Below are 26521 nucleotides of genomic sequence, written 5' to 3'. Positions count from 1 at the left end.
CATTTCAGTCATAATCTTTCACCTACGTAAATAACGTGACTTTTTCTTCTTCAGAACATGTACAATGTATGTTGACATGCAGATCAATTTCAGCAAAAGCCCAAAGGAAAGGGAGATGTCAGAGTAACTGCAATTACTGCTGACTTGTGAAGAAATGATTGTGTTCTCATCAACCCTGACAAACAGGAAGAGAGTCCTGCTTTGGATTTAAGAACGTGCTAGAAATAATTGTTTATTACTATATTGCTAGCCTATAAGCGTAAGATCATCACACATTATTGGCTCACTTACTTGCCTGTATAGTATTTAAAAAACAATGAGTCACTCATGACCAGAAAGATTAAATACCAATACACACACAGAACAAACAACAAAAAATTTCATTATCCTCTGACTCAATTTTCCAAGTGCCACAAACTGTATCAAAACCTGCAACCAGCATCCAGGAATCACTATTTCAAAGTAAGATAATGTGACATCACCCACGGAAATTACATTTTTTGTCAAACCATAATTCAAGTCCTTGTCCTTTTACAGAGGTAAATCTCTTATCTGAGCAGAGCACTGCTTAAGAAAGTACAGATGCTGTGGAATTCGGCTGCTTCTATTAAAAGCTTTAATTATTTTGAATGCCTGCAGCTCAACAGCAGCACACAGGAGAGCAACACGTGTCTGTTTCAAGGAAAGAATGCCCATAAGTATATTGCTCACTGAGTCAATGAGCTGCCCAGTTTTGTTTTTGCCACTTCTGTTTGACTGGTGGAACACAGGACAAATTTGCACTCATTCACAATCTTCACGATGGAGCTAGAAGAATAGTTACTATCTATAGTGCTATTTATAAAACAGCTATTAAAAATAATGTGCAATAACAAAGAGCGAAGAAAATAAAATCTAATTATTTCTACAGATGTATTTCTTTTTAAGGCAAAAAAAAGGTTATATATACACACATTTGAAGATAAAAGCAGATTTTTGTCAGAAAGCAATGATAAAGCCACATGAAGTTCTCTCACTCAAATAGCAAGCCTTGAATTTTTAAGCTGAAGTTCATGTAAGGATCTGTCTTCATATATACTTAGATCCTAGAAGCCTACAGAAAGCAGCAATTAGCATGGGAAGAGCAGGTGTCACTAAGCCTTAGTGACAACTTTAGGCAGCTACTTGCTTCCCAACTTACCATCTTCCTTTTCCTCTCTGCAATCTGCTCCTCTGATTCCATTTCTACTTCATTGCTAATGGGAGTTTTTTCTTCTATATCATCAATAAAATCTGGCTCCTGAAAGATGGAAATGACTGCTTTATAGAAGCTCCGCTACTCCTGCAAACTAGGGAAAACTACAAGCTACACAGAACTAAGAATCCTCAGATCACAACTTCAAAAGTAACCAAGCCAATAAATGAAGACAAAAATGTAAGAAAGCTAAGATCCACTTGTGCCTTTGCATAAACCTATAAACATAACCATCCGACTAAATCTTTTTCAATCTGAGCTTAGGACATCTATATCTTTTGTCTTAAGCATACTGATTTTAATTTTAGGGTCCCACGCCCACCCATCCACCCCCTGAACAAAATTATCCAAATTAAATCTCCAAACCAACAGAGACTTCTGGGCAATAACACCTGCCACTGACCTAGTCAGTTCTTAATCAGTTAAAGAATTAGGGAGCTTTACATTAAATATCCATTAGTGAAATGCAATGCATACTGTCATGCCAAAAGAGATGTTAACATAATTGCATAGCATTTTTTCCTCAGCTCAGAAGTGTATTCCCTTGAAGTGACATTCTTCATTCACAACCTTGCTACACTGCCTAATGACAGTGCCATGCCCTGGAGAAATATGTAAGTTAGCTAACTACTAATGGCCTCGTGGTTTCAGAAAAAACAAGCAGTAACTTTCAGAAGAGTCTTCGGTTCATTATTTCTACACACAATTTTATCTTTTGACAAAGTGATTACATAAAATTCTATAATATAAATACAGTTTTAACACAAATAATTTTCCCATATGCTTTCTTTTACCTTAACATTATATACTTCATCAGGGGAAAAAAAAATGTATTAATCGACTGGCTTCTATATTTAGATATGTTTAACAGCTTTATTCTTTTCACAACACTTACTGTTTTAAGTTCAGTTTGGAAAAACATTGATCTCCTGCAACTGCTCTGTATAGGCACTGTGTATTATCATAGAGGCCCAGGAGAAGGTTCCAAATACCAGTTATCATTTGTTTAAAAACAACAACAACAAAAAAATCATGCAAGACTGGAAGGTTTATATAGTGCCTTTGCAGACATTTCTTTTTTCTTTTCTTTTAACAGTCACATGCCATGCCTTCTGGACTGCCAAGCATATTAAAGCAATGTAAATATGCTCCTGTCACTGTTATTACCTTCACTCCTACTGGCATTAAAAAATAAAAGGTTCAAAGTGTGTCTCTCTTAGAACAAAAACTCTCTCCCTCTGTGCACATCATCATCACAAGCCACCACATTCAAAGAAAGTTTAAATTGTACTTTCTCTGTGAAAACAAAGGTAGTTACCAAGGTAACCATTTTCTCACATGAAGAATTTAACATCTGTTCTGCAAAACTTTATCACTTACTCGTTTTATGGATCTCTCTCAATAGTTCCTTCATACTGACAGATCTTAAAATTGCCTACCATGGTATTACCAGCTCGCTTTACCACACATACTTCAGAACACACCTTCCTCCCAGCCCTCCAAACTCTATTTAGATTTCTAACCAGCTTACAAGACAGAAGCAAAACTCAGTATTCTGAGCTGAAGTTTGATTTGTTCCAGAAGCAGCGCTATTTGCTGCTATGTTTAATAGACTGAATTTCTGAGAATGTGGCTTTTTGGTTAGCTGCACTTCAAGGATTGGGAGCTACCAAAAACATGACGTGAGTCTTTTACATTAGAGATCCATACAGAAATTAAGAAGAAAAAGTGTATAGTTATAACTGGATTAAAATATTTTGGTTCCCTCATCAATCAACCATTAAGGAAAACTGGAAACAGTATGAAAGCCCCAAACACTTCATTCATCATTTTCTGATAAATTCACATACCCCTTTTCCAGCTACTCATTAAAATTCCTACACTAACCACTAAAGAGTCTATTTGTGTTTAAAAGCTCTGTTTTGTTACCCTTTTTGTGTCCATACCTGGTTATTGGAAATGGACAGCCTGAGGGGAGAGAGTTTCCTCTGTTTATTATCTGCGATTTTCATTTTGGTGGCTGCTCCTTCACAGTCCAATGTGATGTTCTGATTTTGAGTCTCCTTTTCTCTTGAAACATCTTTCTCTTTCTTTCCCTTTTTCCTTCTGGTTTCATATCCAGTATTGATGTTTTCTGTGGGCTCAGAACGTCTGAGAACTGGACATTCAGGATTTTCTTTGAGGCAAGCGCAGTCCACTTTGTATTTACTACAATTAAAAAGAATGCAAGCAAGCATATTTTGATGAGGCTGTAAAGCAATGGTACTTTACAACGTTACGTCACGTAGGTGGTAAATTTCACATTAAACATGTGCTTTGATGTGAACTAAGCATATTAAGATCGGCTGACTCAAGCTTTCGCCAAGATATACTAGAAAGTTCTTTATTTCTGCAAAGACAGTAAGCAATTTACAAAATAAACACTGGGAAAACCCAGGCACGCATACTGTTCAGCCAAGCTGACTTATCAGCAGACCACAGAAAAGCGTTAGCTTTGTGCAGTAATATGTGAACTAAATGGACTGCTCCTGGACTTAAGTGCACATACAGAATTACTTGGAACACCCAAGTACAAAAATCACATTATTAAAGCATGCACTGAAATAAATAATATAAAAATCAAAGTCCCCCTGAATACATTACAACTTGATAAGCATTTTATGTATTTCAGAATGACATGCTCATATACTTACCAATTTCCATAATCAAAATCAAATGCTATTGTAATCTCTGCTCCTTTTGGAATGTTATGGATGGAGTAAATATAAAGATGAATCGTTCCATCTTCAATTACATGCCTCACCTATAGATAAGAGAATATTACTTTATTGCAATGAATTAAAAATAGATAAATAAACTGCATAAAAGTTATAGTAAGTGCTCAAATTATCAGTTGGGAAACTTCAAAAAGAAAAGAACACCTAAATAAACAAAAGCTAATTTAACATCACGTAAATGCTCACCTCCGCATTTGGTGTACATGAACGCCGGATGAATCGTGCTTCGTTTCCAAAAGTCCTTGCATCAACACACATTTCTAGCCCGTGAAACTTGGAATAAAATAAAACAAATGGGTATGGCCTAAAAAACAGACAAGAAAACCAGACTGTTACCCTTTTAAAAGACTGTAAATACAACCTACTTTTTACATTAGTTATTTTGGTATCATGACGTTGTCAAGATGCACTCAATTTGTGGATTAATCTGAGAACGATCCATTTGTATTTGAAGTTTCATTATTCTAACAGGCACATCCTCCAAATGGATTCTTGGAATGTTGGAAGTTTGAGTCACAGTCCTGAATGCAATCTTCTGCATAGGATTTAAAGGCAGGAATAGCAACAGAGCAAGAACTAAACATAGAGGACACAAAGTTAAGATTCTTCAGTGTTCTTAATGAACTTTTTTTTCTAACAAGTTCTAAATTGAAACTCCAGTAGAAATGTAGGTGCCTCACAGAGTTGTTTCCAAAAAAAAAAAAAAAAAAAGATGAAACAAAACCCTTCCCTGCCTAATTCCCATAGAACCACTTGGCACTCAACCTTCTTGAGGGAAGTGGCCACCTAAACGCTCTGCCAAGATGTATTTCTGCTACGGCAGATACCTCAGAAGCCTTCCACCTTTACTGAGCAAAAGATCTACAATTGCTCTTCTCCAGCAGGCCTCCTGCAACGTCTCGTTATCAGGATGTCCCTGCATTTAATGGTAGGGGTGAAAATAGTTCAGAAGAAGGAAGCAGCCATGCATTTGCATTTCTCTGTAACCCACAAACTAGAGAACCGTGGCAGTGAGAAGGGCCAAGCCGACCCATGTTCAGTTCCATCCTTGGCCTGACAGAATGACAATCTCTTTCTCAAAAGAAAACCTTTACCATTACCTTATGAATTATTTTAGGACAGCACAATCTGTCAACCTATGGTTTACGCTGCACAACTCCCAAATGAGAATACAAGAATCCTCTAAACAGCTAAGAAAAAAGAAAGAGGAAAATAACTCCTGAAAAAAGTTGTAATGATGCTCAGAGGAGAAGGGGGGAGGACCAAAGTCAGCTGCAATTATTTCTAATCAGACAACAGTAATATGCAAAACACCACAGGTAATTAAGATCCCTTGCATCTTTGGAACAAGTCTGGCACAACAGTGTTTTAGTAGTTATCTTATTGAAACATTTGGAATAAACAAACCTTTTAAAGAAATATCCATTAGCTTCAAATTGTTCTCTCAGCATGAACTTTCCTCTGTATTCAATAATAAGTGCATCAGGAGGCAAGTCTTTGGCAGCTTTTAAAATTTTCTTGTTTTTTTGCACGTAACTCTATAAAGACAGAAGTTAATTTATGAATTTCATTTTCTTTCATTTTTCCCATTATTATTATTAACAGCAGATTATACTTTCACAACTATTAAACAACGCTATACGAACAAAATACTTCCTTCTGGCTATTAAACCTGCAGATTAATTTGATCAGAATGTCCTGTTCCCCTACTAATGCAACTAATTACGAACTTCAAGGATTGTCATTGCCCTGGATTGTGGTATGGTGAGAAAACAACACACTGATGTTCTCACTTCAAGTCTTATAACCCTCAGTACACTTAGCTCTCAGTAGTACATGCTGAATTCCTGCATACTGCTTTCAAAGGGCTCCAACTCCTTCAATCAAAACAAAAACATGCAGATATACAAGGACATTCAATATTCATTCACGAAAAAAACAGAACAGGAAAATATCAAAATAATAAAGAAACCTAGAAAAGTTTGCAAATTTATTATACTTATTTCCATACCTTTAGATGAAAGGATGGCTTTTAATTAAAAACCAATACATACCCTGACAATTAGTGAACTCACACCTCTCAAAACTGTCACCGCCAATCAAAAAGGAAGTAGCCTCTATGTAGGAAAAAGGCTCTGTAAGCAGGGATATTCCTCTAAGGAGGCTGTCCCATATGCCATGATCGTCTTTGAGGAAAAGAAGCAAAGATGCTTCTATTAATCTGCTACAGTAACTACTCCTTGAGATTTCTGCTACAAAATGCTAAGGTCTATTACATGGCTCCAATTTTAAGCTGTTAAGTAACTGATGTCAAGGACACAAAAAGAAGACAATGCACAATCTCTTCATAAACTAGAAATTACATGATCACAAGAGTCAAACACCAGCTGTGATACCAATTACTGCCAGGCACATCTTTCATGAACTAGTAACTTATAATATAATCTGAACACCTAAAAATTCAGAACCAACTTACCACATCTTATGAAAAACATGGACTATTAACACGATGTACAGAGCAGAGAAAAAAAACAGCTCTGACACTTATTCCTACTCTGAGCATACCTGATAGTCCTCACGCATCAGAGAAGCAGGAGCAGAGAAGTTCACTGTGTTATGCTCTCCACAAAAAAAGTATTTTAAGTGACAATTCATGTTTCAGGCTTAATACAGCATCTTAACTATTTATGAAAATTGATATACAAATATAAATACAAGAGGCTGTCTTGGTCATGGCACAAATACAGAGCAAGCAATAACAAAACATGGCACAGCTCCTCACCTCTACTGGAGGTTTGAAAATCAGATTGCTGGTGCTGACTTCTTTCTTGTCATTTCCATTGCCTAATCTCAGAGCTATTTTTTGTGCCTCCCTCTGAACACCTTCACTGTACTGGTTATTATTCGCTTCTTCGTAACGATCCATCCATGCTTTGATTTTAGTTTCCCATCCAAAGTTTGAACTGTCAGTAGGATCAATCTCTGGAGCTGAGCCCTGTAAATTAAGTAAGCAATCACTTATTATAAGGGAAGAAGAAAATTTTTTTTTGAAAGACATGTTCCCACTAGTACGCTCAACAACATAAGTCTACAGCATGCTACAAAATGAAGAGTAAAGGTATGCCATTGATTTAAATTTGTTTATATGCAGCCTTGCTCTGTCTTTGTTGTTCCTATGAAAATTGAGACCTGTCAGAACTGTACTTCATATGCACGTTCTCCTTCGCTATACAAAGGGGAAGTACAGTTTGTAGGAAGTTCAGTTTAAAGTTCTGAATTACTTAAAAACATTTCACTGAATTCAATAGCATTGTATTTGCCCTTTAAAAACTGCATCATTTCATAAATATTGCCCAACTTCAGGAATACATTCCTCTTAAATAGGGATTCTAGTTTTTAGTGGGACGAGGATGAAGACTGACACTGACTCCTCCCGCAATTGCGCTGCAATATGAGTGCAGGAACTGAGATCAAATCTCTCTCTACTCAATTTCTATGAACATATGCAAACCAGCTTCCATTTCATTACACACAGATCTGATATCCCCCTTTCAGCTTCAAGGGTTATGCCACATTTTTCTGCTTCGCACTTAGCTAAACTTTACAAAACCTACTACTAATACATTAAGGTGCACAGACTAAACTAGCGTTAGAAACTTAGCACCAATCATTTTTCTCCCCTTATCTGTTCCTCACTAAACATTTTTTTTCCCCTGCAGCACTCTGGGTCCTTTCACTTTTAAAGAAAGTACCATTGTACCTCCAGACCTCACAAACAGCAGCCAGGCTGCAGCCAACCAGTGCTCCTTACGGACAGCAGCAGCCAACGCTCCCTTTTCTATCCACCTGAGCAGAGACACTATTAAACATTAATAAACAGCAAGTAGTTCAGCAGTTTAATTTACCTGTTACTGATTATATTTATTTTGTGCATTGAAGGAACCATACATATAAACAGCATAAAAAAAGTGATGCAAAAAAACTACGAAAAAAACAAAAGCAACAGAACCATACAAACACCACATTCAGAAACAAACAAAAAAAGATTTTTTCCTCTGATTTCCTGATTTTGTCTTGATATTTGCAAGTCACAGTCGTATCTCTGAAGCATCAGTTGTGCCCTACTTACTGATATTTATCTCAAGGAAGAATGAATCATGGAAAATACCTAGCTTTCACACTATGTACATTTTTTTCCCCACATAAAACTAAGAATGCTGTAACATTTAAATCTTAGAAAGCAGACATCCCAAACACCATTCCTTTAACTGCATCAGCCCTAGTGAGTAGTGTCCCACCAGATGGATACACCTGTGAATGACAGAGCAGAACTGCTAACTTAGCTCTCAGAGTTGGAGGTTCAGATGAGATGTACACTCAACTTTATTCCCTTCCATATGGCATAGATAAGCCCTAAATATTTCACTGATTCTTGAGAAACAAATATTCTCAGGAAAAAAAAGAAATTACACTACTTTGCTTAAATCTGTAGAACAAAAAGATGAGCTTTTCATCTCAGTTTAAAATTACCATGGTAATCATACAGTAACTTCATTCGAGTAGTCTAGTACTTAAGTATTATAAAGCATCACGAGTGCATCTGCAGTTATGCATTAATTAATGTACAATTAAGGTTTGAAACAGAACAAAACAATCACTAAATCACATTACCTTTACTCTTGAAGATTTTCTAGATCCTTCCCGAAATGCCTGAAAAAAGGTTATATGTTTATTTTCTTATGTGGCAATACACAATCTCTTAAGGAATTCAAAACCAATTAACTAATTAACTCCTTTCACTGCAGGCTATTCTCAGTAAAACATGCAAGAGAACAGACAAGTTACAATGAAACTGCAGAAAGGCAGCAGCTCATCTTCAATAAAACGTAACAAAAACTAAAATCAGCATTTCAAACTAAAAGTGCATCAGATTTTGGTTTCAGTAGGCCATGTGCCTACTCTGCCTGCCTCTCACATTACAGCATAACTTTCTACAATTTCACAATGCAACAAAGAGCAGCTCTAGAATTACCTATTGAACAGCTCCATGCTTAGCAGGAACGTGTGTAAATAGTCCAAATACTTCACTGCACTGCTAGTGGAAAGAGGTGAGCAGGAAGCAGCTGTCAGAGATAACCCATGAAACTAATTTTCCTTCTAAAATCTAATCTCATTCTTTAAATCATCTCATACTATTTTGGGAGATAAGAACAGAATAATATGTCACGGTAAGTCTGTGTTCAGAACCTTTCACTCAAAAGGAAACACGTACTTAAGATCCCCTAAAGGATACCAGTAACCATTTCTCACTTCTGAAGGACAGAATTCTCATCTAAGCCAGTGAAATTTAACCACAGAAAGCAATTTATCATTTTAGGAAATGTCATGTACTTTACTCCCTCACACAGAGAAAACGTTGCTCATATCTGAACAGTATTGTCTCGATACACTGTTTACCAAACTATTTTAGATAACACTGGCAGCACATTTCCACACAATTTCAACTCAAATAAACAGACCTAAGTCGCATCAGATAGAAAACATTTCTGAACATAAATCACCACAACTAAAGACTTTAGACACAGAATTCTTCTTTAGTTACCTGAAGGCTGCTCTGCCCCCCCCGGAGCTGTATTAAGTGGTGCAGCAAAATGCAATTCCTCCTTACAAACTCTGTCTCAATTATAAAATTCAACTGTCACAGCCAGTACATCTTACTTTGACTTCATGAGGGGAGAACAAGCAGGGAAGATTGTACCATGTACTGCAGTAGAGCATTACTTTTCAATGTAGACCCAGGTAGTAAAGTATTATTAGTAACAATGGCCTAAATTTTAAAACCAGTGTCTCTCAATAAGACATGTCACACAGCTGTAATTTGTAACAGCTACAAAAAGAGAAATCAGATTCACTTACTTTTTTACATTTTGCTATGTTCTGCTCTTTCTCCCCACTTTTTTTCCTCTTTTTATCATTGACCTTTGTAACTCTTGGAGAAGCTATTGTAAATGTAGTTGGTGTGTGCTGAAAAGCAGTATACAGTTCCACAGGAACTTCATCACCACTCTCTGTTGCGCTGGTATCCCCATCTTTAAAACAAAGAACAGTTCATAAGCAATCAGAAAGAACATTAACTAGTTACTCTACAACTTCTTTTATAAGCAAAAAGTGTGTACTGTCAAATGCTTCAAAGTACTTGTATGCAAAAATTTACCAACAGCTGTAACAGTATGGAAATGAATGACATGTGAGAAGTTGGTGATCAGCAGGCATTTGCCATGCCAGGTAAGAAAAAAATATCACACTAATTCAACTTTAATAGAATTAGTCTATGGTATTTCATTTTAAGCAACATCAGTATTGAACAACAACAACAACAAAAAAAGGCAAAAAATTATTTATCAACTCATTCATCTATATATACCTGGCCTGTACTTGTAATATGGCTCCAAGATTCTCTTGAATGATGTAGTCTAAAAGGGATGAAAATTATTACCTGCCCAGCATTTCTTTTAAAATCCTGTTAATCAGACACATCCAGATGAAATTTTTACTGTTAAGTGTCCTTTTCAAGGTAAGTATGTCAATGTGGCTGAAAGCCTCTTCTCTTAAAAAAAATCCCCTAACAGTAACACTCTGCTACTCCCCACAAGGAGAAATGGTATGTCTATTTTTCTTGTTAAAACAAGACTGTACACAAATTGATGCAAATTTTCATCACGCTGTTCACGAGACCTAAAAGCTAAAGAATGAAATTTAGCACACATCATCATTTATGTCAGGTAAACACATTTCCTGACCTTAAACAGGATTACCCTAGATCTGTCATGATGAAAAGCAATCAAGTGTGGAGAGGATTGGAAGAGCGATGGTACAGATAGGAGACTGCAAGTGCTTAATACAGACTTCTCACATGTTAGCAGCTTTTCAAATATTCAGCCTTCATTAAATACATTTCACACTGAGCAAGACTTTTTGAAGCTGCATAGAAGGCTTAACGAATACTTAATAAAAGAGCAGAGAAAACAGTCTTTCTGAGATTAAAGGGATGTTGCCTTAACCAGTACATTCGACAGCTCTGTAAAGAGATCCAGCTACTCAAGATTTTCTTGATCACAACATTCCTTAAACAGGATTACTCTCTGCACAATAGTAAGCAATCCAGTTTTACTATATCGGCTCTTCTTTTAAAGTCTGTTAGGCAAATAATTATACCTTACCTATAATAAGATGATATGGGAATAGTGATGTTTTAGAAGCTGATGATGTTTTCTTAACTTGTTTGCGTCTCTACTGGGACTATTTTATGAACTAGCATTAAAAAAAAATGCAGAAGAAAAGTCTAACCAAATAATAATTTTCATGTATAGTAGATTAAACAACAGTTAATAAATGAAAACTCAAGGCAACTTTGAAATCATCAATGTTGTATTCCAGACATGAATGCCCACAGCATCATTACATCAAAGGCAAATAAATAAGCAAACAAAAGCCCCTACAAAATACCACGTTCCCCAGAGACGTACAATGCTATTATTGTTAACTATCTATACTGTGCTCTAGCTTTCTGTAAAGAATAATTACCTCAATTGAACATATAATTACACAGAGTTGTTTTGACACGCTCCTTCCTAACCTACATAACCTGCTTTCACTTTGAAGAGCCTCAGCAGAGCACTCTAAGGGAAGATTTCATAGCATGGAAGACATGGTACAGACCCTCCAAAAGTTTCACAGAAAATTATGGGCCCAGACTCTTCCCCCATAAGCAGCAACTGGTATTATCAGCACCACTTTACAGACCAGGCAGTTTGAAGCAACATCGTTGAACAAGTAATAGATCTAGATACTCTATGTTTAAAAACTAAAAATATAACAAACTATCCTTGACGCAAACGACTAGGTAGTTAACACACATGCTCCACTCATCCACAGGAAGCAATCTAATCCACAGCAAGCTACATTATATGTTTATACCAGAATAACAAATTGAACACCACCACAAGCAACTGCAAGCACCAGAACTAGGGACCAGAAATGCTCCAAGGAAGAAAGGTGAGCACACCCCTAGGTATTGCACACAAGCGATACCCCTAAAACCTCTTTTCCTGAGCCATTTGAATCAATGCTTTTTTGCTCTTCCTACTTGGTATCATCCATTGAAACCGGCCATTTTCACTGGTCTCTAACGGTAAACTGTTCATACAAAGAATTACTTTAAGCCTGACTGAACCATGTACTATCAATGAACACAAGAAGTACATTTAGCCAATCTCTAATTATGTACTGTAAATTACAATTATCAGTAGCACACACTAAGTCACAGCCAAAACAGGATCAGAAGCATAGGGCTTACTCTGTTTAGATACTTAAGATTAACCACACAATTTTTTTTCCTATTAACTGCACAGAACAGATTTAAGACTGATCAGGACTAAGGATTAAGTCAAACACTAACTTCAGCTCCTATGTAAGATTCTGACTACCTCTATTCCTGCAAATGATCACAGTGTAACTACAAATCCTTAGAGATTACTTAAATAGTATAAACCATCAACTTCTACTGTACTGAACATGAATTCAAACTTATCTTCACAGTGCCATCACACCACTTAACATGTAACAAATGTACTTGTTTTACTCTTAAAAAAAGAATCAGCAAAAAACACATCCTGGAATCCTAAAAATAAATAAATTTGCCATACCTAGCATTTCAGTCAAAACTTTTATAAACTAAGTTCTGCTTTGTAAAAATTAAAGGAGGTAAAGCCAAAAATAATTGTGGTACTCTAAATAAGTTATTAACCTCTTTAACTGTCAAAAGCAGCTTGCACATCTTGCACATACCCCCCACACTTCAGTGATGGCATTTGGAAGTAAAACAAGTTACAGAACAGAGACCATCTCCTATGTTAGGGCTTTTCTAACAGCTTCAAAGTAATCACCTATCAACCATGCCACATTTTGGCAATAGCTGGACAGAGCTCCTAACAAGTTACATCAGTTACGCTTTAAAATTCCATAAAAGGAGAGCAAATTTCATAAAACAAAGAGATGGAAAAGGTACAACAACAATATAAAATTGTATTAATTTTTGTAATTGACAAAAACACAAATACACACAGCCAACAGATGAGAATTAGGATTCCTTCACAATTACTCTATATTATTTTAAAGCTTGTTTAGTTACTTTTTATCAGAGTCAGGAATGTTAGCAGCAGTAGAATGGATTTAAGATGTCAGTATTAGGATATAAGTCTATACTATTAAGGAAGAGATGATGAAGCTATAAAGTCATTTTCCCTTCAGAGAAAGCAAACCTAGTAAACCCCCTCCTATCCCAGAAGAAACCTCAAACCTTCCCACCTATTTTTAGTAGCTCACTCCAAGTATTCTTATCATTATAAAAGCTACATTCATTTTTATAGAATCTTAAAGCTCAGACTGAATTTCTCTGCAGCAGTCAGAAAAACAACAACAACAAAAAATCAACAGGGATTACATCTTTTAATGAAACACTTGGAACTTCAACTATTCTGATGCAACGTTCTTATGAACAGTAAAAAAATACAAGAATCTATAATCTATAAGAAGTAGATTTCCTGAACCTTACATGCTGAATGCAGTCAAAATTGCAGAGAACTATGTGCATACTCTTAAGCCCATGCAGTTGATAGTTATTTTAAAACCTTTAGTGAAGAAAAGCTTAAAGTTTTACCTACCTGACATATTTTCCCTTTTCCTCCGCTGCAATAGCACTGCCCTTTCCTTATCCAAGTTCCTGAAATTAAAGAAATAACTTTTACTCCATGCTTTACATTCATGTATCCATACATCCAAGAATTAAAACAGACTACTTCTTTGTTTCCGTTTTCCAGTGACCAATACAGAATAAACTGTATACCAACTGAAAGTTTAAATACTTATAAAAACGTGAATGTTGCACTGCTTCATTGCACTGTAATGCAAAGTAAACGACAGTATTCACATCACTTGAGAAACTGAAAATGCAGGTAGCTCAGATTGACAGTTGGCCCATGGATTACTATTAAGCAGGCATTAAACCATTATCTTGCAGATCAAAATAATCATTATGATATAAGATCCTAAGATGACAGGGTTCAAACATTTTGTCAGAAGAAAAAAATCATTTATTTGTAATTAAATGTGTTCTGAACACGACTTTTATTCACTGTGTAACTGACAATCTGCAATGTAACTAACAGGAAGCATTTTTTGCTGTATGTCCCAGGGCAACTATCATTAGTCAGGTACCGTCCACCTACCACACAAAAGAAAATGCCTTCCTATACTCATGTCATATGATTTCTAGTTTGAGAAGGAGGACAAAAGGTATCTATTTCAGAGCAAGAAATCTTTGAAGTGAGAACTGCAGCATTTTGGAACGATACTCAGAAATGTACTAAATACTGACAGATCAGTTAACAACCTGAAAGAACTGCTGTAAAGTATTCCCCATGTTTGACAGCAATGAAACAAAAGATAGAATGAGTTTTCTCAGGCTGGCCAATACACAAACAAAATCCAGAAGACGCTGCTATGGCAGTAGGTGTTTCAAGTGTTTATCACTGTCAGCTAGCAAGGTAAAAACAATGATCAGGGAGAACATGGAAATGGATATCAGTATGACCACCTGCAACAGTAACATAGCTCCACCCGTTTTGTTTGTTTGTTTTTGTTTTCTGAAATATTCTCCACTCCTTCTAGCTATCTGGAGTTCAAAACCATTGATTACTCACCTTGGTTGACAACGTTCACACAGATATATGTCAGGAATATGCTGTCTGTCAATTCCCATGCAGTCAATGTGCTGCCAGACACTAAAAAAACAAAGTCCCAGATTTTTAGTTATTTTAAGCAAAATTTTAGAAACTGTGTGTGTGCGTGGCACATGTATCTTTTTTTTCATCGTGATCTTAAAATAAGATTAAAAAATAAGACTTAAAATAAGAGTAAAGGTTACCAGAATTAAGGACCACTGAAAATGAACAAGCTCGTTACACATGCGGCCAGGTGAATGAGGCCCAAATTAATGTTATAATTAGCTGCAGCAATTATTTCAGAAATATGCAATGACTCTGTAATTAAGCAACATCAATTTGTTCATCAGAAGTCTCGAAGCTCAGTTTTCCAAAGTCCAGAAATCTCTTAGCACCCACTCACATTAGTATGCTCAAACAGGTACTTAAACATGAACACAGAAGTTTAAACATTTAACTTCAGCTTCCCAAATAAGAAATTGTTAGGTTTAAAGATTTCAGTAACTACAGAAAGACTAAGTCAACTCTTGTGATGATTAAGAGTTCTTCTCATAAAGATGATGCACACAGAAACTAATATTTGCGAGGTTTATGTCCAATCACCTTGTTTTCTCCAAGTTATTCAGTTAACACATACGTAATCTATCCAGATGTTTTATTATTACTTGGAACATACAGATTTTTACTTTGCCATAATAACAAATAACATGGAGAAAGAACCAGATACCTGTTTTAGGATAATAAAATCCTAACTGGAGTAACAATACACAAAAAAAAGGCATGAACAAGCTGACACGAATTGTTAAGACAGATAGGAATAAGGTGTGATAAACTCATTGGCCTTCATCAACTACTTTGACTACCAGAAAGCCATAAAACTTTCAAACAATGTTCTGATGAAGGAAATTTCTTCCATTTTATTAATCAACACAGTTAAACCACTATTTAATTGCACTTCATATTACAAAGCAGTTCTAAGTCATTTTTACCTTCTTGACACATTTAATATTCATTACCTGCATTTGTCACAACAGATCATATATCCATCATCATGTGTAAAGCCACAAATGCATCTGGTAATATCCGTTCCATAGCTTCCATCCTCTGATGTACTGATGGTAGTAGCACTGGAGGTTTCATCAAAGTTGGGAGTGGTAAATATGCCTACTTCATTCTTGCTTATAACTACTGATGGAGGAGGAGAAGCTGGAGGCGTTGGAGGAGGCCGAGCACCATAGTTATGGTCCTAGATTGTTTTTGAAAGGTAACTTGTAAGTATTCACACGCTCTGATGGTTGTTTAAGCCAAAGCAGAAGAATTAACTTCATTAAAAGTCTCTGAGCTCTATGCATTTGTAAATAACACTTTATACTTCTGTTTTTGTCACTGTCCATTCTTGGTTATCTAACTTCTCAGCTGCGAGGGTGGTGAGACACTGGAACAGGTTGCACAGAGAGGTTGTGAATGCCCCCTCCCTGGAAGCATTCAAGGCCAAGCTGGATGGGGCTGTGAGCAACCTGGTCTAGAGAGAGGTGTCCCTGCCTATAGGGGGTTGGAGCTACATGATCTCAAAAGGTCCCATTCTATGAATCTATATTTTACATGAAGTTAACTATGTTCTGTACTGAGCTTCCAATCAACCACTTTCAGTCAATTTACCCAGACCTCAATAAAATGCAGAACTCTAAGCAAGAATCAGCGTTTTTCTATTTTAGAACAGCAGACTTTACGTTATCTATTTTACATACAATATCTAGTGTGAAACTTACTGCATAGGGCAAACCAATGTAGCTGTGTGAATGCGAGCTGCTGGTATACAACTGGTGCGGATAACTGTTCGATTTTTCAACTACCACAGGGCTAGCTTCTACAGATTCTGGTCTGCAAAATCAAATGAGAAGAAGAATAAATACAGTTATACTAAAAAATGTAAATATTACAGCATGTAAAGTAACACTAATAAACTACATGCACTTGTTTCACAGCTGCTAAGTAATTACTTGCTCTTCCTGTTAAAAAGAAGCATACAAACAGGTATAGGGTAAAGTTGAGGGGAAAAAAAGAAAGGAAAAAACATTCAGCTCTGTATTTGTTTACCCCTTCAGAGAAAACAGACTTTCAGAGTTACAAAGAACTTAGGCCTCTGTAGTTACAAAATTTTCCTTGAAGGAAAAAGAAGTCCACATTAAATCACTTCATATAACCTACAAATTTGGCTTATGAAACAGAAAAGCATGTTATGCATTTTCTCAAGGATTCATCAGCCAGTATGCCTGGATCTATTAAGCTGTAATAAAAGCTAAATAAAGGAGTTTGGCTTAATGACAAAAGGAGGAAGCAGCAATTCACACAGAATTGCAAACTTACTGATATAGCTCCAGCAGCAGCTGCGATGCTACTACACTCTGCAGTGACACCTAGTGGTAGCACCAGTGCATGATACTCAACATTTACATGAACCAGCTCCAAAGCAGTGGAGTACTCTTTTTACCAACAGGAATCTTAAGTAAGGCAAATTTATTTATTAAAAACAAAACAAGAAACAGTTACCGAATTCTATCTAGCTAGAAAGAAAAAACTGAGAAAACTGCTAGATAATGCTTTGCAGTAAAAGGCTGTAATAGTCAACCCACTGCTCACATGTTCTAAACCATAACACAGAAGATGAGAAAGGTAAAGGAATACTAAAATAGGAACCTTTGAGTCCAAGAAATCACATCTTTTCTCAGCAGTTACATTTATGACAGCATCCTGAAGCTTTTATTTTTTTAAGCCATAAGACCTAAATATACTAGTACAAACTCCAAAGGAATGCAGCTACCTAGCTGCATTAAGAAATTATTTTTCACACTGAGACAGAACAAAATATCTGTACCTAAAAACTGAAACGGCTTTTGACTCACAATACAAATCGAGCCTCATTTGCTTTTCTAAATTTAGCTTTGTTATGCATCAAGTATATTTCCCATCACAAATACTTTAGTAATTTCTTGAATCGATGTTTAAAATAAGGATGGTCATCCTGAACACTGTTACTATGAAAATCTGTATATTTTTCTTCAGACTCTAGGATATTAAAGATGGGCTTTTTTTTGTTGTTATGGCATGAGGTGATACCAGACTGATGTACGAGAACACCACCAGCCCCCACCTGTTGCTAACATTTTTCTAAGAATATAATTATTCTTCCTGGAAACAATATAGAGCATTTTTATATCTACTTACAGGTGTCCTCCTAACATCTTCAGCAGCCTGCTTCTCATTAGCTTTTCCCTATGTGATACTACTACACAATAAAACAGCGTAAAAAGAAATATTTGTTAAAATTACCTGCGGGTTATATGGGAGAATGTTAGTTAATGCAAAGGGGAAAAAAGTCTTTTGAAAAATACTAATGTTTCTCACAGTCACCATGGAGGGTGGGAGAAAGAGGAGGATATTCATCAGGTTCATCAAACGATAAAGAAAAAAAGACACCAGTTGGAAAGACAACATTTTTCCAACAGATTTGCCTTTATACTATGACTATCCATATATCGATATGCAAAGCACCTATGCAGTAACTGTACACCATTAGTGTCATTTAGGCAATCCTTTTGATGATCTTGCCCATCTAAATGCCAGCGAATTAGAAGTTGACTTCTCATCCATGATGTCTAAAATATAAATTATCTTTTTTCCTCTCCAATTCAAGAGTTTCGATCACTGTATTGCTTCCATTGTTATTCTTCATCACTTACTGAATTGGAAAAGCAAAACCATGGTTCCATGCTTACCCACTATGGGTTCCAAGCTCAACCTAGACAGTTTTCTTGAGTGTATGGAAAATAAGAACTTCCATTTTCAGAGCAGGAGGGTTTACTCATACAGGCTAGGGGGGAATTCATCTACAGTTCATCCTTAAGCAGTACCATTTAGGAGATTTTTCTTCACTGAACATAAATAAATCCATCTTACCATGACCTAAATACCAGCTACTTCAACATGGGAGTGCTCAATGGAAATACCAGAATGGAAACGTATGTCCTAAAAAGTGAGGTCACGTGTATTTCATTAACTGACAACAAAACTGAAAAGGTACTCCTGCAAAATATAAAGCAAGACAGTACACCATACTCCTTGGGTGTACTGTAATACTGTATTAATGTAATAGTAAGCCTGTTTCTACCTAAACTAGCAAATTACAAACCACTGAAGAGTAGAGTCTTTAAAATTTAGATGAGAACAGTTGTGGAAAGCAGAAGTATTAAGCTTCTAAAAAGAAAATGCAGAAGACAAATGTAATCCATTATCTCCAAATATTCTAAGACCTGGATAACACAGAGCACAGAGCCAAAACCCAAAAGACCAACCTTCATTCAAGTCAGAATGTGCACTGATTAGCAATTCAAAACCATGCTGAATATTCAGAATTAAAGAAAAAACAAAAAAACCCAACAGCAAGGACTACTTCAAAAAAGCAAAGATTCTTCTGGTTCAAATTATTTAAAAACATTCCTGTAACTTGAAAAAAAGAGTTAAAAAAAAAGGTTAAGATGTCTCTCAACTTTTAACTCTGCAGATGAAGACTGTCACATTCACACCATTTGCTAGTGCTCATATATAGAAGTACAATGCAAACTGAAAAAAATATTCTGCATGTAGCCAGCAGATGGCATTAGTAAAAAATTAAATAACACATCAAACCAGACAGTTAAAATCAGACCCTACATTCACCTATATTAAGGGAATCAATTATAAGCCATCCTAAGCAATAGCAAATTCTTCTTGGAAAAGTTCCCCTTATTGCTTTCCAACACTGTTTTGTTTCTGACTGAGCAGAAATTACAAAAGAAGCGAGGGTGGATTTTGACCAACACTCAAAATCCAATCAGTCCTTCGCAACTGGGGCTATCAACCACCTTTGTAGAATTCCGGGTATTCAAACACAAAAGAATCTCAATAGAATTGAAGGTTTCATATCCTAAAGCTGAGCTACCCACCTACATTCGAAAGCTTAGCTAACAGTACTTCCTGAAAGCATTTGTTGAAACTCCAAATGAAATTTCTTGCTTCCAAGTATGCTTCAGTACCAAACTGCCATACATTAGTTTAACTGATCTAATTTTTATAGCATTTGGGTTTGTTTTCCCTTTGCACCAGCACACCTGAGCTATGCCTGGTTGAAGGTCAGCTAAGATAAAGGAGTGCAATATATTCTGTATGAGAAGCAGCTAACATTTTGTTTCAAGACACTTCATTTAGCCAAACTCATTTGATGTGCTTATCCAGAGAACAAACCATTCAGCACTACTTGTTTAATACAACCTTCCCACTTGGGAAAACCCCACAACTCACCACGACCACTATAAATACAATCTATACCCAACATAACCGCTGAAGAAAACACAAAAAGTACATTTAAAGCAGATAGATATCGACAGAAAAGGGTAAAAGTTGTGAAAGTTGTTAGGTTAGGGACACAGTTTTGCGTCACATTTCTTTAGACAATAAAGTGGTTTTCAGATCAAGATAAACTGATCATGCAACTACATATTTCAGCCTCTGCCAGAGATTACATTAATGAATCTAATTGCTACCAGTCACTTAACATCTGAAGAACAGCAGTAACTCATCAGGTCTTCATGTCACAGCACCAAGGAAACAACACAGTGAACTATCATGTTTGTACTGACAATTACATTTATTTACTCTAATTTCAGCACGGCTTGCTGCATCCGCAAGAAGTGTCAGTAACCTCAGGAATAGAGACCACCTCTTCTCTAAACATAGAAGAAATCCACACACACAAAATAACAGAAAGAGAGTGAACAGTTCAATGAATTACTTAACACAGACTTATAGAGTTTTCTGCACCAAGGAAGTTACTGTCCATGATATGAAATAGACATCAACAGAACAATTTTGAAAACTCAAATGCACCAATAAGTTTCAAAGTAAGAATTCTTGGTTTCCTTCAGATAAATGACTCCAATTGCCTAGGTTAGTGGAGTAAGCTCATATAACCGGAAACACAGGAAAGAAATAGGCATTTAAAAAGCCGTTTGAGAGCTCTTTAGTTTAACTGCCTAACAAATTTTCTTTGAAGTTTGGAAGAAAAGACATTCTCTTCTTAAATGGAGTAAGATTACTAGGACAGCACATACTCCAAAGCAAAGATTGTGCGTATGCTGCTTATATCAATACCAGCTACCCAATGTGTCCCTCCCTGGGAGGAGTTACCTATATAAAGCACCACCACGGCCTTCTATCTCTCACACTGTCCAAAATATTTTCTCATAATATTCAAGAACCAGATGGACACTACATATATGGAATGATGTTTATTTGACCAGACAAATCTCCACTAAGAGACTGAGTGCTTACTGCTGCTTTCTTGGAATTAAGTATACCAAAAGAAATTTTCCCCAACGTGGGAAATCAACATACATATATATATTTTAAATACACAGGTTAAAGAAACTGAAGTTGTTAAATATTTTGTATGAAAAGCAAACCAGGTAGTAACTGTATTTCTCAATCTGCTAAGCAATAAAAAAAACATACCTCTGTAGAACAGTTCACCTTCGCTCCTTCACTCTCCTCAAAAAGGAAAAAATGGACTTAAGAATACATTATTGCTTTGAGTTATTAAATATCCAATATAACTATGGAGACTCCCAAGTCTTCTCCAACTAAATGTATTAAAAAAAATCCTCAGTAGGAAAAAAAAAATAAGCAACTGACATCAGGAAACTTAATTAGTAAGTTAACATACTTACTCTGAGCCTGCAGCCATTTCCAAATATGAAGTATCTGCTGTGTCAACCCCCAGTGGGATCACTATGCTCATGACGTTCGTTTCTGATAAATTCGATTACTACAGAGTCCTATGCATTGGTATCCAAAACACTGGGGCATGCCAGCCACAGTGCTCATTGCAAACATCTAAGTGCATCCACAAACCCTGTGGAAAAAAAAAAACAACACAAAACAAAGCAGACGATTGAGTCAGGTCATTTTAAAACAGGCATTCTGTATCACATACACACCTGACACAGTAATTTAGTGTTATTTTACACAAGCAAAAAGAAGATAGAGAATTCAGTTTTCTTTTGATATCAAATACACCTACAAGCATGACGATCTTTAGACTCATAAATACTACAAACTAATGAAAATATTATCATTTAAATTGGTGATCACAAAAATTCATTCATCATACTCCATGACACAACAAAGACTCATTTTAAAGCATACATACTGAACATCAGGTACACTTCCTTACAGGTCCATTGTGTCAGAGCTCAGTTGCTTTAACTTTCAATAGTAATCTTGTAACAAACTCTTTTAATGCATTTCTCAGAAAGCATTCCTGACTTTTGCTAGAGGGTTGAAAAAAACCCCAAGCCTCCAATGCTTGCAACACAAACTGAAGGCCGTGAAAGAAAGCCAGAACTCCCATTCCGTATCTTTTAAAGCCAAAATAATTATGATGATTAACAAATAATTACATGAAATGACATTTTTGATCTCATTTTTATGGATTATTGTTGGAAGAGACACACATCAGAGGGACTTTTTTCAGAAGTGATTTTCTTAAGTGGCAAACAAACAAAAAAAATCAGTAGTAGTTTTTAGTTGTAGAGCAAGGATACAATTTAAAACCATTCACGCAAGTAAACAAAACCAATCCCACTTGTTATGGCAGTTATTACTGGTCACGCACTTCTCTTACAGAGTAGGGGGAATACCAGACTGAACACAGAAGAGCTGTGAACTAGCCCCTCTATTCACAGGTTAGTAAACAAATGTGATTTCACATCCTGATGTAGACATGTAAGCAGGTAATTGAAGCAAAACACCCTCATCTTCACTACTTGCTTACTGAAGAATTGTAAAGTCCTTCCCATGGCAGAACTGCAAGAATCTAGACTACTCAGCAATGAAACATATACAGTAAGTAACTTAATACATACAATTCTTCCTTCTGACATACACTTCGGCTAGGATGTAGCACTACAAAAGCCCAAGAATTCTGAGACCCAACATTTTAACACACTCCTCCTTGCCGAACACACGGTGCTGCCAAGGAAAAACTAAGCAGCCTCGTGGAAAATGGTGTACTTGTAAAAAGGACTTTTCAGAAAAGCACTGCGGACAAACTTGAATTTGCTTCTCTTGTTGATCAAGTCAGCATCTACAGGATGGTGAAGCAGCAGCTAAAAATAATGAACATCTCGAAGGGACAGACTGACAGCAAGTCTTCACCTAATACATTTGATCTCATTATTGAAGCCTGACACCTCAGTGTGCTTTTTAGTGTCTAAACCTCCAGTTTGCTGCTCCTCAGGAAAGACCGAGTTGCATCTCGGTCCCACTAAATGAGTCACCAAGTGCAATGGAGTAGAAAAGAATCAGGCCAACCAGCTGTTGCTTGAGCAAAGCCTCTTGCTTTCTCATAGTAAACACTAAGCATTTCCTTACCAAGTATCAAAAAACATCACACTGTATCACTAGCTATGCATAAAACTGAGGATCAAAACAGACTATTTTCAAGAATAATGAGCGAGAAAAAACTGGTAAACTAAAAGCAGGTATAGAGAAATAGCAGGCATAAAAGAAATCCCCAATCCCTCTCACTATTTCAGTGAGTGTTCATGGTGTTGCCACAGCTTACTCATAGGGCAGAAACCATGCCCTACAGAAACCTCATTTACAGCTTACACAAAACTTCAGTTTCCATTTAGTTCCCTTTTCCAGAAGAAAACAAGTCTGAATTAATTACTATCCGAAAGGAAATTATCAACTTGTTTGATCCAGGTAAATCAGCTACCACATGTTAAGACACGCTGATCCACTGTTATCTTCAGTTGCACCTACACTAACAAATCATTAGCATAATAGGGATTTTTACTTTGTGCCTGTAATTAGAACACTCTAAAAAACAACTTCAGTATGCTACAAAGTATATACATTTTATAAGGGCAGATAGTAACAGGACAAGGGAAATGGCTTTAAACTGGAAGAGGACAGATTTAGACTATATATTGGGAAGAAATTATTCCCTCTAAGGGTGGTGAACTGGAACAGGTTGCACAGAGAGGTTTGGAATACCCCCTCCCTGGAAGCATTCAAGACCAGGTGGGATGGGGCTGTGAGCAACCTGGTCTAGAGGGAGGTGTCCCTGCCTATAGCAGGGGGTTGGAACTCCATGATCTTAAAGGTCCACTCCAACCTAAGCCATTTTCTGATTCACTCTATGTCTAAAGGACACACAGGACACCATAGTCTGGGATCAAGATCTCACCTACTGTGAGCTTTCTCAAACTCAAAATAGCTTTTGGTGATGGTGGTTGTTTTTTTGGGTTTTCTAAACTTAATTTTCTTTTAAAAAAAAAAAAAAAATATATATATATATATATATATATTTTACTGGAGATACAATCATATAAACTATCCAACAATAAACAACACTGATGTCAGGTTTCAGATGAAGGAAAATTATTTTCTGTCATGTCACAATGAAAAGTATGGTCATGACATTAAAATATTCCCACTATTTTTCATGGATTATATCTGGACTACAAAATTTGGACAGTGCAGAACAGACAATAATGTAATCATTCGGGATCATTTTTCCTTATCCATCCTAAAAGGGATTATTTATCCTGTTAAGCTCGATACTTAAAAAATTCATAACATACTATCTGGTATCATAACATAGCACTTTTCAATTTCAGCATTTATTTCAAGTCCTTACTCGGCCAGAATTCTGGCACCCATGGCTATCTAAAGAAATTTTTATAGGTGCTTTTTACTGAAGTTGTTGGCAGGGAGGAGTTGAAAGAAGGGGGGTAGAGAAGAGCTCTTGCCATCAAGCAGACTATACACAACTTGCTGCTGAAAAGAAGTCTTTCTGCAAGTAGCACGTTAATTTGGAAGTTAGAAAGACCAAGGTGGTTTGTCCAGTAAATTTTAAAGTCACAGAGTTTAAAAAGCACTGCAGAAAAGCTTCTGGTCCGAAGTTGATTTATTAGCTCTTTCTAAGGTAAGGCCTAAAAAGGCCTTACCCAGTAATACGACTATCATAAAAAAGATGAATGCTTTTGTTTCACCTGGTTAAAACATCTAACTTGTGCACGGTCAACCTCTTGCAAAAAAAACTTAACCACACTTTTCCATTTTCACTTTATCGCAGTGGTTTACAACTTCTACAGCAATTCTTCTCTCTAGAGAGCAAACATGACTTTGCTGACTTAACTGCCTTATCAAATAAAAGATACTTGAAAATTCACCACTACTGCTCACAATTTATTTTGCTTATGATGCCAGAACCAGTATTTTTAAATGAATGGTGCTCTAACAGAGGAATTGTAAGAACACATTCCAGATTATTTCATCTGTGTGGCTTTATACAAAGAACATCATTTATGCGTTAAACAACAGAAAGTAAGTTACACGTTTTCCCTGAGGTATTGCACTTACACAATATTATTCTGTGGTTTAATGAAGACCACATGTTTCCTTTCTGCTTTGTCCTTCTAAGATCAATTATGTGACACAAGATGAAAAAAGTTTTCACTGGTATACGGAGGAGGAGGAGAAGAAAAAACACAACCACAAGTACAGAGGGTCTAACTCTTCAGCCACAAGTCAAATGGGTCATCTCCTGAAGTTACACCAATATTTTTGGACCTAATTCTAGAAGATTCAAATACTCAAAGCGCAGTTCTGATCAGCTGTTGGCTGAAGGGAACTACAGGCCTACTTGATCAGCATGTCTTCTCACCCCTTCCCCTTTCATTTGTTTCTTGTGGAACCACCAAAAGCTACACCAAATAGTTTCAGGAGACAAGCAGATGGCAGATCACCCTGACAGGGTGCACGTGAAAATTAAGGATTTGAAATCTAGCCAAACTGTCCCGATGACACCAACTAGGTTTCATAATCAGCTATCAACCAGCTACCAATCCTTTAAACATAAAGAGTCCAGACAATTAATTTCTTCTATGGTATTTTCTATGTAGGCTTTGTGTAGGTATTCTAGGTGCTGTTGTTCTGTTTTTTCTTCTTAATATATTTCATATATTCATATATTTTTATATGTAAGCTCTTTCAACATCATACAACCTTTTTCCAAGTCAAAGGAAACCAGATAATACTTGCTGTACCTGGAAAGGTACAATTCATACTAGTATCAGCTACATAAGGCAGCAGTGTGCTCTTGCAGCTCAGAAGGCCAATGGTATCCCGGGCTCCATCAGAAGAGGGGTGGCCAGCAGGGACAGGGAGGTGACTGTCCCTCGTTACTCCGCCTTCGTGAGACCCCATCTGGAGTACTGCATTCAGGTCTGAGGCCCCCAGCACAAGAAAGATGTGGAGCTGTTGGACAGGGTCCAGAGGAGGGCCACCTCCCCCGTGAAGACAGGCTGAGGGAGCTGGGCTTGTTCAGCCTGGAGAAGAGAAGGCTGCGAGGAGAACTCATGGAAGCCTTCCAGTATTTAAAAGGGGATTATAAAAAAAGGAGGGGAATGAACTTTTTACTTGCATAGGTAGGGACAGGACAAGAGGGAATGGTTTTAAGTTCAAGGATGGAAGGTTTAGACTGGATGTCAGGGAAGTTCTTCACAGAGAGTGTGGTGAGGTACTGGAACAGGCTGCCCAGACACAATGCTCAATCCCTGGAGGTGTTCAAGGCCAGGTTGGATGGAGCCCTGGGCAACCTGACCTGATCTGTAACTTGGTGG

The 26521-nt window shown here is 36.7% G+C and overlaps 1 protein-coding gene across 7 annotated transcripts in view; it reads right to left on the bottom strand.

The window, feature by feature from the left end:
* Window positions 1-26521, bottom strand: part of KMT2E (lysine methyltransferase 2E) — a 52803-nt gene that overhangs the window by 14188 nt on the left and 12094 nt on the right. For 2 of the 7 annotated variants that reach the window (XM_046901954.1, XM_040656620.2), the window contains 14 exons: window positions 21554-21738; window positions 21339-21374; window positions 16562-16673; window positions 15809-16038; window positions 14772-14852; window positions 13734-13792; window positions 9928-10100; window positions 8683-8721; window positions 6794-7006; window positions 5419-5549; window positions 4198-4315; window positions 3928-4037; window positions 3181-3442; window positions 1181-1279 (listed from right to left, as the gene is read on the bottom strand). In XM_046901954.1, the coding sequence (XP_046757910.1) occupies window positions 1181-1279; window positions 3181-3442; window positions 3928-4037; window positions 4198-4315; window positions 5419-5549; window positions 6794-7006; window positions 8683-8721; window positions 9928-10100; window positions 13734-13792; window positions 14772-14852; window positions 15809-15831 (1308 nt within the window). In that variant the 5' untranslated portion in view covers window positions 15832-16038; window positions 16562-16673; window positions 21339-21374; window positions 21554-21738. Of the gene's footprint in view, window positions 1-1180; window positions 1280-3180; window positions 3443-3927; window positions 4038-4197; window positions 4316-5418; window positions 5550-6793; window positions 8722-9043; window positions 10101-13733; window positions 13793-14771; window positions 14853-15808; window positions 16039-16561; window positions 16674-21338; window positions 21375-21553; window positions 21739-26521 lie in introns of those variants that run through there. The other 5 variants (XM_025153560.3, XM_025153566.3, XM_046901961.1 and 2 more) reach the window with 4 other exon arrangements.

Source organism: Gallus gallus, chromosome 1 (genome assembly GCF_016699485.2).
Source record: "Gallus gallus isolate bGalGal1 chromosome 1, bGalGal1.mat.broiler.GRCg7b, whole genome shotgun sequence".
In the NCBI taxonomy this organism is placed as follows: Eukaryota; Metazoa; Chordata; class Aves; order Galliformes; family Phasianidae; genus Gallus; species Gallus gallus.
This window is presented reverse-complemented; position numbering and strand designations above follow the sequence as displayed.